The 14,626-nt window shown below is 43.3% G+C and overlaps 1 protein-coding gene across 2 annotated transcripts in view; it reads left to right on the forward strand.

Moving 5' to 3' along the window:
• SNX13 (sorting nexin 13) overlaps positions 1-14,626 on the forward strand; it is a 240,366-nt gene that overhangs the window by 64,124 nt on the left and 161,616 nt on the right. For both annotated transcript variants that reach the window (XM_073630078.1, XM_073630079.1), the window contains exon 2: positions 10,108-10,220. In XM_073630078.1, the coding sequence (XP_073486179.1) occupies positions 10,108-10,220 (113 nt within the window). The remainder of the gene's footprint in view (positions 1-10,107; positions 10,221-14,626) is intronic.

Below are 14,626 nucleotides of genomic sequence, written 5' to 3' on the forward strand. Positions count from 1 at the left end.
GAACATCGATTTTCTATTGAAACACGAGCACTTTATTCACTACTGTGGGACTTTTTATTAGAACTGTACACTTTTTAGTAGTATTGTACACTTTGATATGTTCTACCCATTGTTGGGAGTCACTAGCCAAGCGCAGTGTTTGCCTAATTAACTTCAGATTGTCCTGACTTGAGTTTTTGATTATAGGTAACCTTATATTTTTTCAGTTTGAATTGTGCAGGTATATGACACTTGAAAGTTGGCCAAGTATTGGTTATATTTCAATAAGTGTAAATAATGCAACGGTTATACAGATGACTCCATCACTTTGTTATAGGGTGTTTGGATCACTGTGCTAACAGTACAAAAGCCCCAACATTTTCTCCAAAAACAAGGTGCCATAGACTAATGTAACACTGATTAGTCTAAATGGTGCATAGACGCACATTATTACCTTGTTTAGCTGCTGCATCCTCCGTGCTGCTACTTGCTGCTGACAAGAATTTCTGTCCGGGAACATGCTATTTATTACGAGCCACCTGATTATAATAGTATGTAGGGCTACCTGTTCCATCATCCCTTGCTCTGTTGTGCATGCTGGTCCCTTCAGAAACTGCTGTCAGTCACTTCTAGGGACGTGGAGCAGGGACAGTTATGCTGTTACATCTCCTGGGCTTCTTGTGCATGTCAGGTCAGGTAGCATACTCAAGTCTGGACGTGGTCATGAAGTCAGGAGTGTGCACAATAGTGTGGCTTCATTCAGAAAATGAAAAAAACGATAAAAATGTCATATGGGTACAGTATAGCACAGTGGTTCTCAAATCCTGTCCTCAGGACTCACTAACAGGCCAGGTTTGCAAGATAACTGAAATACATCACAGGTGATATCGTTTGCTGCTCAGTGATTGCAGTATTCTAGTCTGCATCTACCCAAGGTAATCCTTAAAATCTGGCCTGTTACTGGGTCCTGGGGACAGGAGTTGAGAACCACTGATGTAGCATGACCACGCATATGTCATTCAAAGTGTGACAGCGCTGATAGCTGAAAATTGGCCTGGGCAGGAAGGGGGTAAAAGTGCCCAGTAGGCAAGTTAGTGGTTAAAAGCACTTAGCCCAATTTCACACATATGCGATGCAGGTACCAGTGCGATTCCAGCGCAGGTTCCCGTATCGCATCTCTCCTGCAGGCAGTTCATACTGCCCTCTGCGAACCGCTGTGGGTGTCAATACAATGTTATTGACACCCCCAGATTGGTTCACAGATCACAATATGAACTGTGGATTCAGTGCGGGGGGAAAAAAAGTCCCTGCACCCCTTTTTTTTTCCCCCTGTAAATCCAATGTGAGTTCAGCCATACAACTGTAAGGCTGAACTCGCATCGCACAGACATTGCATGTGATCGGCACCTGCAGTGTGGGTGTGAATCACATGCGATGTCTGAGATCACACAAGCGTGAACCTGGGCTAGAAGTGCTTCTTTTAGCAGTGAAGTCCTCCTTGGTCTTTTTACTTTGAGCCTACTGACACTCAAAAAGCAATAGATAGTGTGATCAGACACTGATGTACCTTGAATGTGGCGTTCAGCTTTGTATCTCTTTAAAAGGTTTCCTTGCCTATTTGCATGGCATTTGCACTGTTCTGATCTATCTGGTGGTGATTTTCCTATTGGGGCCATGGAGCAGTTGGCTACACTCCCATGGACCTTAGACTTCTTTGTAATATTTGCAACTGTAGTCAAAAGCACATCAAACTGCTTGGGGATGTTTTACTAGCCTTTATCTTTAAAGCTTAAATGAAGTTCCACCCAAAGGTGAAAGCTCCGCTTATCTGCCTTCCCTGCCCCCCCCCCCCCCCCCCCGTGCCACATTTAGCACCTTTCGGGGGGAAGGGGGGTAGTGGGTACCCATCCTCACTTCCGAGAGATCTCGCCGCCATGAGATCACTTGGAAGTTTTGCCCCCCTCCCCCCCCCCCCTCCTCCCCCCCCCCCTCCTCCTTCCCCCCTCCTCCTTCCCCCATCGCCGGACCATTCAGAAAGGCTTCACTGCCGGTTTCCCTTACCTCGATTTGGCGACGGCGCCCAAGAGCCAATGGAAACATCGTCTGCGGTGCCGACATTGGACTCCATGACAGGCAGGTAAGTGTCCTAATTTTAAAAGTCAGCGGCTACGGTATGTGTAGCTGCTGACTTTTTAATTTTTTGCTGGGGAGGGGTGGAACACTGCTTTAACTTCAGCCTTTTGATACACTTTTACATTGTTTGGGCCAAGCTGGCCCAAATGAACCATGTCTCTCACTAACATGTGAGTCCGTTGGATGTGTGTCAGAAACCATGAATCAGACTGAGACAGAAGTACAGTTAAATCGCACTTGTTTAATAATAATAAAAAAAGGTAAACATAGTCAAAACATAGCCAGAGTTCAGGAACCGGAATGGATAGTCAGACAAGCCAAAACGTCAGGGAGCCAGAGATGAGTGTAATAGAACAGCAAGCAGGATCTGGAGCCAGAAGGAACGTCAGCCAAGCAAGTCTTTAACAGGCACACAGGAGAGCGTCTCTAGAGATGTGACCAAGGCGAAGGCAGAGATCATCGGGGCTGGACGCCTTAAGTAGGCAGGACTGACAAGCAGGATATCATCAACAGGTGAGTCACTGTGGAGAGTAAGGAGCTGTCAATTAGCCAACAGCTGAGCGGCCAGATTTGAGAAGGAAGGGCTGAGCCCAGCCCTGACAATGTACTGTATGTAGCTGAGGCTACATACAGCACTGTGTTCCGGGTGCGAGTCAAGACTTCCTGTCTCATACCCGGAACACACTAGTCTATCTGAGCAGTGCTCAGCCATTCATAGAAAGTCATAAATCTTAGCAATGATTACAAATCTTCCTCTGATTGGCTGAGTTGGAGGTTATGACATAATCAGCCCGCCTTTCTGACTCAGCCAGTCAGAGGAAGCTTTGTATTCATTGCTAGAATACATCGTTCTCTATGAATAGCTGAGCGCTGATCAGACTCTATTGTGTTCTGGGTATGAGACTGGAAGCCTCGGCTTGAACCTGGAACACAGTGCGGTACGCTGTATGTGGCCTCAGCTACATACAGTTTATACAGAACATCCAGCGGCCTCACATGTAAAATCTGTGTAAACTATGACCAAAGCTGGAGTTCTGCTTTAACATGCTGGTCTGTGATTTTCTTTCTCTCCTTTTTGCTTTCTCTGGCCCATATTCAGTGCGGTGCATAAGATGACCCCATGCAGCAGAGTATCTACTTCTGTCTATTTAAATAGACTGATTAAAAGATTAAAGACGTATGATACTAATTATGGTACATAAGACAGTTTGAAATGTCACTAAGATCCAATTATGTCTAATCTCTTTTTAGAGGTACTACAAATCTTTCCAGGCCATTTTACACTATCTTTATAGAATATAATTGATCTCTTTTCACACTTTTTTTGCTTCATTCTGTGATATACCAAAGGCATGCAGGAATACGTTAGACAATTGCTTTTCATTTCATAACTGTGACCTGTAAGGGTTTCAATAAATTTGTCTACGTTGTGTTCTAGTATAACTAAAGGCAAAACTTTTTTTTTTTTTCTTTAGTTTTGCGGAGAGTGATTAGAACATCTGTCAGATTTTCATTTCTGTCTGTACCCCCGTTAGTGAAATTCACCATGTCTTATTAGTTTTGTTTACTATTATCATTGAAAGTAAATGAAGATCCCAAATTTTGGGTTTTCCCCATAAAAGTAATTGAGGGCAAATCTTCCAGTGGGGACACTAGTTCTGGTGACCTGGAGGCCCCGCATGAGATTCCCTTAATTTGCAGGGATTTCTTCTTGGTTTTGCCTTTGGGATAGGAAGTGACGGTAAATCTCCCCAATGAGACACAGATGACAAGCAAAAAAAAAAAAATGGTCAGGGGTCATAACCCTCCCTTACTCTAGCCAAAATGGAAAAAAAGTTTTCTTCTTTAAAGTGGATGTTAACCTGATTCGTGAAATTTGACCTGGGCACATATATCTGTAGTGTTTTCTTATCTCTCTCCAAAGCCCTAAGTTCTCTGTGTTTCTGCTGCTCCGTTCTTCTGTTATCAGCATGATAACATCTGACAAGTTCGCCAACGACCAAGATGAAACCAGCCTGAAATTTGTGTCGGGGAGCTATAAATAGATTGGCAGAGAACTGGTCTATTCATAGCACATTCCTTCCTTCTTCTGCCTATGTGGAGGGGTGTGTGTTCCTTTCCTCCAATCAGCTGTCACACAGTGCATGCCAAGACTACACTCCCAGTGCTGAACAGGAAGAGAAAAGTCTAACAGAATGTGCAGTTTCTAAAGAATATACAGTGCCTTGAAAAAGTATTTATACCCCTTACAATTTTCCACATTTTTTCACGTTACAACCAAAAACGTAAATGTGTTTTATTGGGATTTTATAGACCAACACAAAGTGGCACATAATTCTGAAGTGGAAGGAAAATGCTAAATGGTTTTCAATTTTTTTCACAAATATCTGAAAAATGTGGCGTGCATTTGTATTCAGACCCCTTTACTCTGTTACCCTAACTAAATACTAGTGGAGCCAATTGCCTTCAGAATTCACCAAATTAGTAAATAAATTCCACCTGTGTGTAATTTAATCTCAGTATAAATACAGCTGTTCTGTGAAGCCCTCAGAGGTTTGTTAGAGAACTTTAGTGAACAAACAGCATCATGAAGGCCAAGGAACACACCGGACAGGTCAGGATTAAAGTTGTGGAGAAGTTTAAATCGGGGTTAGGTTATAAAAAAATATCCCAAGCTTTGAACATCTCACAGAGCAGTGTTTAATCCATCATCCGAAAATGGAATGAGTATAGCACAGCTGCAAACCTACCAAGACATGGCCGTCCACCTAAACTGACAAGCTGGGCAAGGAGAGCATTAATCAGAGAAGCCGCCAAGAGGCCCATGGTAACCGTGGAGGAGCTGCAGAGATCCACAGCTCAGGTGGGAGAACCTGTCCACAGGACAACTATTAGTCGTGCACTCCACAAATCTGTCTTTTTATGGAAGAGTGGCAAGAAGAAAGCCATTGTTGAAAGAAAGCCATAAGAATTTCTGTTTGCAGTTTGCGAGAAGCCATGTGGGGGACACAGCAGACATGTGAAAGAAGGTGCTCTGGTCAGATGAGACCAAAATTGAATTTTTTTTTAGCCTAAAAAGAAAACACTATGTGTGGCGGAAAACTAACACTGCACATCGCCCTGAACACACCATCCCCACCGTGAAACATGGTGGTGGCAGCATCATGTTGTGGGGATTCTTGTCTTCAGCAGAGACAGGGAAGCTGGTCAGAGTTGATGGGAAGATGGATGGAGCCAAATACAGGGCAGTCTTAGAAGAAAACCTGTTGGGAGTCTGCAAAAGACTTGAGACTGGGGAGGAGGTTCACCTTCCAGCAGGACAACGACCCTAAACATACAGCCAGAGCTACAATGGAATGGTTTAGATAAAAGCATATGCATGTCTTAGAATGGCCCAGTCAAAGTCCAGACCTAAATCCAAATGAGAATCTGTGGCAAGACTTGAAAATTGCTGATCACAGACGCTCTCCATCCAATCTGACAGAGCTTGAGCTATTTTGTAAAGAAGAATGGGCAAAAATGTCACTCTCTAGATGTGCAAAGCTGGTAGAGACATCACTAAAAAGACTTGCAGCTGTAATTGCAGCGAAAGGTAGTTCTACAAAGTATTGACTCAGGGGGGCTGAATACAAATGCACGCCACACTTTTCACATTTTATGTGTAAAAAAAATGTGAAAACCATTTATCGTTTTCCTTTCACTTCTTAATTATGTACCACTTTATGTGGGTCTATCACATAAAATCCAAATAAAATACATTGACGTTTTTGGTTGTAACATGACAAAATGTGGAAAATGTCAAGGGGTATGAACTTTTTGAAGACACTGTAGCAAGCTGAAGACATGTAAAACTTATATAGGGAAATTTGTTTCAACTCTGTGTATCATCTGAGGCTGTTTACTTCACTGGGTATATGTGAGAGTTTACAACCATGTTAAACCCTAATTTTCCCTAAAACATAAAAACAGCACCGAACATGACGGGGTATAATTCCAGCTGCAAAGCATGGGGGCTGCAGCATGTACACAAACTCGGCTCCAGCTTTTCCAGCTAAAGGGGGAGAAGTTTAAAGAGCCGGTAAAAACATGGCTCAGCTGCAGGGTTTTATCCTCCCCCTTAGGCTAAGCAAACGTGCGCCAAGAACAGGCATTTCATCCCCATTTTTAGAGCCTCACAAACACCTGCCTACGCTCTCTACCAATTCTGTCCATTGTAACTGACAGTGTAGTTCACAAGGTTGTTTGGGGTCACCACAATTTATCCAGCATCTGGCAGCGGGCTGGCTTTACTGCTCCCCAGACTCCCCTGTTCATGTCAATGTAAATGCACAGCAAATGGCATTCAAAGTGCGTTTGAGATGAATTTAGTAAGTGTTCCTAGCCGAGAGTATAGTACAAGAATCCATACAATAGAAAACCAACACAGGAGGCATCTGGCATGATGCAAACGTGTGCAAAACGCATCCTAATATGATAGGCGCATTCATGGTATCCAAAATTTCAAAAATACAAACTAATGTTGCTGAGAACGTTACTTTGACCGCTTGGTTTGCCCTTAGTTGCTAACGAGCCCTTAGTTGCAAACAGGGTAGCAGTGCCATCCCTACTGTTCTGCCATCTATACCCTCTTGCTCTGAAGCTAGTAACGCCTGTCTCAGTGGAAAAATTACTTTTTTTTCCCCACAGAAGCAATGAAGAGAGGGTATACTGTAAAACTTATGGATAGAATTCTTAAAGATATCCTGGCTGTTACTGCAAAATGGTGTTTTGTTAAAACTATTAAACAGCCGAATGTTCCACTAAATTGGCGCTCCTCAGATCTAATCGAATAAGTTTAATGAGTTTGGTTAAACTGCAGAAGCCTTAGTATTTATAATTGAGACGGTTTTGTGTGGGAGTTATCCAGAGGAAATGTAATTGTCTTAATGATCCTAAGTAGCTGGGGTGACTTCTGTGTACAGCTAATACCGAAGTAACAAGAAGTCATAAGCCAAGAATAGAATAGCTGAGAGCTTCACAGCCACTTGCTAAACTAATGTGATCTCAGAGCGAAATGTAATAACTTTCTGGGTTTGTTGGGGCCCCTGCCTGGTTACCTACAGCCGACCTCTAAGCAAGTATTAAAAAAACACTTATTGCCTTTATATTCATTTACAAACCTCTAAAATGGAAATATGGTTTTGTTTTGGTGAGCACATATTGGGAGTCAGTATTTTTCTGGAAGTAATATTTGACAATGCTTTCACATTGTTGTAATAGGCTTGGTGAGACCTATTAAAGGGTCTCCCTTCTGAGGTGTTTTAATACTACACCCAAGTACTATCTTTTTGTCTCTAGTAAATGTCTTCAAAAAAGAGGAGTGGGACTAACACTACAGGGTGTCGGAGTTGGCGGCCCTTTCATGCAGGGAACCGTACTTGATCCTTTACTGTGACAGGGTCGTGTTACGACCCTGTCGTGGTGTTGGTCTTTCATTTAAATCAGGACATTATTTTGCATTCTCAGCCTCATTCGGCGGAAGAGAGACGACTGCACTCCTTGGACGTTGTCTGGGCAATCGAGGTTTATTTGTCTAGATATGCGGAGATCCGAGGATCAGACTCCTTTTTTGTTTTACCAAAAGGACCCAAGAAAGGACAGGCAGCTTCCAAAGCTTCCATTGCCAACTGGGTCCGTCAATTGGTCATTCAGGTCTACGGTCTGAAACGTAAAGCTCCACCCTTTTAGGGTGAGAGCTCATTCTACCATGGGTGTAGGAACCTCCTGGGCTTTTCGCCATCAGGTATCTGTGGCTCAGATTTGTCAGGCTGCTACCTGGTCTTCAGTGCATACGTTCACAAAATATTATCAAGTGGATGTTCGAGCAGCCGAGGATTCGTCTTTCGGCTGCAGTGTACTGCGGGCTGTCATATAAGTTCTGATGGCTATTGTTTGGCAGGGTGTCTCCCTCCCCTCAAGGCTATTGCTCTGTGATGTCTCAGCAGGTAATGAATATTAGCCTGACTCTGTGTCCCATGATGTATGAAAAAGAAAAAAGGATTTTTTTCGTCATACTTACCTGTAAAATCCTTTTCTTTGAGTACATCATGGGACACAGAGGTATCTCCCCTCTTTGAGGATTCAATGCTTGCTACAAAACTGAAGTACTTCCTGTGTGGGAGGGGTTATATAGGGGATCACTTCTTGTCTAAAGACCTTTGGTCTACCGGTGTCCATTCACCTGGAGATGAAGTATAACCCAACAGGTAATGAATATTAGCCTGACTCTGTGTCCCATGATGTATTCAAAGAAAAGGAAGGATATTACAGGGAAGTATGACGAAAAAAATCATATTTCTTCTGGATGCTGCTTAGGCACTATTAACATTTCTATATATTCCCTAGAACCACTGTAAATCTTGAGATTTTTAGATTGGTTCCCCAAGCAGACTGTTCTTTCTGTCTTTCTAAAGCTTGCAGAATCTGATAGGATTTAGTCAAACACATTTCTGTGAATGTAATATTTTTTTCCTTATGCTTTTTATGATTATAGTAATTTTTTCAGCATACTGCCAAGAGAGTTGTCAGTTAATGGGAAATTTGGCAACGGAACTCAAAGTATAACATTGACACACACTTTGCTGTTGCTTGAACTCATGCTACCTTTCAGTGCCTTTTAATCTCGTCATTCGTGCGTAGTGATGGAATATCCAATAACAGCCAGCAATTCCCCAAACAATTGCTGGCCTCCCATAGTGGCTGCGACTTCTCCCTTTCCATTGGTTTTACTTATTTTATTTTAGAAAAGCACTTTTTGTAATTGTGATCTAGGAACAGCAGTGGTGGCTACATGCCTTGGCGTATTATGCTTTTGAGCTCAATCCCCACGAGGGACATGTAGAAAATTTGTACAGTATTTTTGTTTTGTTTTTTTGTGTTTCTTTCTTGTATTCAGATAGGTCATACACCCAAAAAAATAAATAAATGAGCGCTTTATTGACTTCCGATCATATGTCTACAGTTATGCTACTGTGTACTCTTACCTCAGTGGTCTCCAAACTGCGACTCTGGGGCTGGATGTTGCCCTTTGCTTGCCTTTTATCCAGCCCTTGAGGCACTATTCCTGCCGCTGACACCAACAATGGGGCACTATTCCTGCCGCTGACACCAACAATGGGGCACTATTCCTGCCGCTGACACCAACAATGGGGCACTATTCCTGCCCCTGACACCAACAATTGGGCACTATTCCTGCCCCTGACACCAACAATTGGGCACTATTCCTGCCGCTGACACCAACAATGGGGCACAATTCCTGCCACTGACACCAACAATGGGACACAATTCCTGCCGCTGACACCAAAAATTTCTCCCCCCTATTACCAAAGATCAGACGTTGTTTACTCCCACTGGGCAATAGTCCTGCTCCCCTAAAGTCTGAAGGACAGTAAACCGGCCCTTTCTTTCGAAAGTTTGGAGAGCCCTGTCTTACATGTTTCAATGTTACTCTGTAAAGTTCTGCCTAGTTTAAAACTACAAGAATGCCACTAGGGATGTACGGATACCAGTTTTGTAAGAGTACTGATCCTTTTTCTCAAGTACTTGCCGATACTAGTTTACAATACCTATTTTTACTGTCGTGTGACGGGGTTTTGTTTTTTTGTTTTTTTTTTTTGACTAATGAAAAATTTCAGTAGCGGGGCATTTGCACGAGTACTTAAGTATTCGTGCAAATGCTTAGTATCGGCACCGATACTGGTATTGGTGCAACACTAAATGCCACTATATTTGTTAATTCTTGTCAATGACTGAGCACTGTTTGTGTAAACGATGCTTAGATCTGGCAAAATCGTGTTGTGTATTGTGATCTGTTCACAAGGTAGATATCTTATGGAGGCTCTTATATTCATCTTGTTGTTTTATCGATAAAATCTTTATACCTGTTGCTGTGTTTTCTTCAATCAGTCATGTACACAACTAATTATTATTATTATTTTTTTTTTTTTTTTTTTGCAGGCCAGCCTTTCCATATGGGGATGGGGAAGTCTTGGCGTTGTGCTCTTCCTAATAACGTTTGGGCCTTTTGCTATATTTTATTTTGCCTTCTATATCCTTTGCTTTGTTGGTGGGTAAGTACCATGATCTCCAGAGGTGTATGTAAAACTCTGCATTTATTTGAACTCTTGCTAAAACTTTCAGGTATGGATAGAACAGGGAGGTTTAGTAACTCCAACTTTTTACAGACTTGTGTAAAAGGCCCTTTGCTTTCAAAATGTTGTCTTTTGTCTTTTGCATTAGAACTCAGTGTCTGCAAGATCCTACATAAAATCCTATGGCCTGTGTACATGGGGCTGAGTTTGCCCTGATTTGCCTGCAATGCAAATACATTTCACACAAAGTGAAGCAGTTTAAAAGCTATCATAGAACTGAAACTACACCACTGGAATAAATGTTTGTCTTCAGCTCCTGTCCTGGGTACAGGAATCTTACCTGTGATGGTTGTCACCAGAGCAGATGTTTCTGTTAGGAGGTTTCACCTCACTTCTTACCCTGTGATATCTCCGCTTTCTGTGTTTGGACTGAACTGTTTTTTTAATGGCAATGAAGGTTTTTGACCCCTCTCTGCAAAGTCTGAAAGTGAAAAAAATGACTGACTATTGCATTTTAAAGAAGAACTCCAGAAGGAGCCATTGCATATTCTAAGATGCCCATATAGTGAGCCTACTGTAGTCGTTACTGATCCAAATCTCTATACATTTGTGTAACATAGGGGTCCCCACACTTTCAAAACAAAGGGCCAGTTTACAGTTCTTCAGGCTATCTGGGGGCTGGAATGTGGCCAGTGTGAGTAGAAAAGGCTTTGGCGTACATGGGAGTATACAGTGGTTCATCATTGGTATTAGTGGGAGGAAAAGTGCCAATTGTTGGTATCAAGGAAGAAATAGTGCCCTATCATTGGTTTCAGTGGGAGGAATGGTGCTCCATTGTTGGTGTCAGTCTGAGAAATAGTCCCTTGTATTAGGAGGTGGAATAGTGCCAATCGTTGATATCAGGGGAAGGAATAGTGCCCCTTTATTGGTGTCAGTGGAAGGAATGGTATTGCATTGTTTGCGTCCAGGGTAGGATAAAGGCAAGCAAAGGGCCACAGTTTGTCGACTACTGGTGTAACTTTTTTATTTATTTTTTAATAGAAGTAGCTTCTCTTGTGTTTATTGTGCTTCCTCATGGCTTGTAAATTCTGATAAAAAACTAATTTCACAACAACTGATGTCATTAAATCTTTTGATGCTAAAAGACTTTTTGTGGTGACCCTTCTCCTTTGTCCCTAATCATCTATCCTTTTTTTTTTTGTTACTGACTTGCTCATAGGGAAATCTGTATCGCAGCTAGACAGTGTAAAAGTCCCTGTAAATTCTGGCCAACAAAAATTCCCTCTTTATACCTAGATTTAACAGACTGATCATTGAAGCAATAATTTATTTGTAAACCAGTACTTGAATGACAAACCAGAGTCATGATTGATTGCTCTGTTGTTGCCTTTTGAATAATATCCCAATTACAGAATGAAATGTTCTCAAAGAGTCATGCATTATGTATTCTTGTACTTTTGTGCTGTTTGTAATACATTTTTATTTACTTTAGTTGGTATACTGTATCTAGTCCAGAGTAGTTATTTAAATGTTGCTTTATTTGGGACTGTGTATTTGTATTAAAACATCTAATTTCTTTAATTATTGTGAACATTAGGACTTGTAGAACTATGATTGTAGGCTGGAGTATAATTCCACCAGGGGTGATATACGGGCGTCAAGTGCTTCTTCTGACATAGCCAAGGGAGGGCTATGGGGACACATTATATTTAGTGAATGTAATGCACCAGAAAACTGTCAGAAACTGAAGACCTAGTACAGCACATGGTTAGAGATTGGGGACAGTTGTTGGAGACTGTTAGGCCCCTTTCACACTGGAGCGGTTTTCAGGCGGTATTGCGCTAAAAATACCGCCCCTAAACAGCCTCCGCTGTTTGTTCAGTGTGAAAGCCCGAGGGCTTTACCGTGGTAATACCGCGGCTATAGCCGCGCTGTATGAGCGGATTTAACCCTTTTTCGGCCGCCAGCGGGGGGTTAAAACCGCACCACTAGCGGCCGAATACCGCTGCAAGAACGACGGTACAGCAGCGCTAAAAATAGCGCTGTTGTACCGCCGACGCCCCCACCGCCCCAGTGTGAAAGGGGCCTTATAGCCTGGACACACGCTACATGAGACTGCCCAAGATCACTGATATTGCAGCTCCTTGTCAATGCTTTCACAATTGTGCTCCATGCAGGAGAGCAATTCATCACAGCTCAAGCAGCTCTTAGCAACTTTTGGAGGAACCCAAGGGTTCCACGAAAAGCTAGTTGAGAGAGGCTGCGCTAAACAATTTTCCTTTTTACTGGCCCACTGTCTGCAGGGACCTGGAGGCTGCACAGGTTGAGCACCAGGGAGTTAAACCCATCAGATCCTGGCCTATGCAGGTCTAAGTTGAGTCTAGGCTGTGTGGTTATTACAGTTTGTACTGTAGGAGCTGAGCGGAGATAACCCCCAACCATTACACCATGCGGTGTTCTGACCTCTCAGGTCGCTGGTTTTTCCAGTATTTTTCAAAGCGTACCAAAAACGTAGCTGCAGTGCTCTGCTTCATCCACCTGTCAGAAGAAAGTCATCACAGTTATTCAGATCGTATTATGACATGTTTTGGCTAACAGGCATGGATCTCAAGATGAAAAGATAGGGCTGGGGAGGCGGTGAGTTTGACAATTACACTGTTGCACTATACACTTATCAAGGGAATTTGTCACCTTTTACTGCTCTTCTTTTTTTTTTTTTTTTCTTCTATGTGTTTTTGCCAGTGAACCAAAGAACAAGGCTAAACGAGGTTTAAGAGCCAGGCAGCCAATTCCTTTTAGAACCTGTTATCTTGCTGTCCAATATTGGCTCCTGCTTTCCAGCTGCCTAAGGCCTCATGCACTCAAGACGCCGGTGCAAACTCTGCTGAACACATGTTTTTAAAAGCTGAAACCGGCGTTTAGAAACGCCCGTTTTGTCGTGTTTGCATGCCGCGTTTAGCCGCATTTTACCACGTTTGCGTCTAGAAGCGTCTGCAGAGCAGAGAATGACATTTTGCAACCCAAATTTGGGGCCCCACTTAGTGCCAAGAACCCCAAATTTGGTGTGCTAACACAGTGGAACTTGCACTACAACATATCCAGTCGGGTCGCAAAATGTCAAGCACTTTTCTGCAGCAGAGAATGACATTTTCCGACCTGACTTTGGGGCCCCATATCTCGGAGTGTTTTTTACAACCCGACTTTGGGGCCCCCAAAAAAAACACTTATAAACGCAAGCGCGGCTAAACGCGGTACCGGCGTTTAGCTGCGTTTGACGTCTGAAACGTGGAAAACATTTGCGTCTGAACCAATTTTTTTGCTTCTGGAAAAACAAAGTTAAACGCAACTGCCTAAAAACGCCAAAAAACGAGACTGTGTACATGGACACATAGGATAACATTGAATGGGTTCAGGGGCAGTTGAAAAAAGTGTCCAACTGCCTCTGAACGCGAGTTTAACAGCGTCTCATGTGCATGAGGCCTAAAGTGAACCTGTTGTCTGCACATGTAGGGCAAATCAATTCTCATAAATCCTTTCCCCAGCAGCCTCTTTTGCTTGCTTTCCCACTGCTTTGTTCAGCAGCTGGGAGCACAAGAACCCTAACTGTGTAAGTTTTAAAGTGATATTAAAGGTTTATTTTAAAAAAACAAAGGTCATACTTACCTGCTCTGTGTAAAGGTTTTGCACAGAGCAGCCCTAATCCTCCTCTTCTCGGGTCTGCCGCAGGCGATCCTAGCCCCTTCCTTCTGTCAAATGACCCCAGAGCAAACAGCTTACTCTGGGGGCACCCAAGCAGGCTTACTTTTGAGCCACAGACAGAGCCACACAGAGCCACGGCTCAGCTCCTTCCCCTATGTCTCCTCATTGGTTCACAGGCTGTTATTGACAGCAGCGGGAGCCAATGAGGAGGGAGAGAGTCCCGGTAGAGCCAAAGCTCTCGTGCAGATTGCTGGATCGTGATGTGGCTCAGGTAAGTATTTGGGGGGGCTGCTGCACACAGAAGGTTTTTTTTACTTTCATGCATAGAATGCATGAAAGTAAAAACCATTGAGCCTTTATGAACCACTTTAAGTCACTCAATTAGTAGCTTACACGAGACTGTAGACTCTCCCCATGCAGGGATGGACTAGCCATCGGGACTACCGGGAGATTCCCGGTGGGCCGATGGCTCAGTGTGGGCCAGTTTCACTTTCAGCCGCATCTGCGGTGCGCGGCGATCTACCCGTCAACCACCAACAGCTGGCACCTGACGGGTAGATCGAGATTAGCCAGCATGCAGAGTAGCGCAGGGAGCTTCTGTAGTAGTAAGTTCTCTCTCATGTCATCACGCTGTTCCCCGGCGGCCCCTCCTCTCTTCTCTTCTATACCAGTTGGCTTGTAAGATC

Source organism: Aquarana catesbeiana, linkage group LG05 (genome assembly GCF_042186555.1).
Source record: "Aquarana catesbeiana isolate 2022-GZ linkage group LG05, ASM4218655v1, whole genome shotgun sequence".
Lineage (NCBI taxonomy): Eukaryota > Metazoa > Chordata > Amphibia > Anura > Ranidae > Aquarana > Aquarana catesbeiana.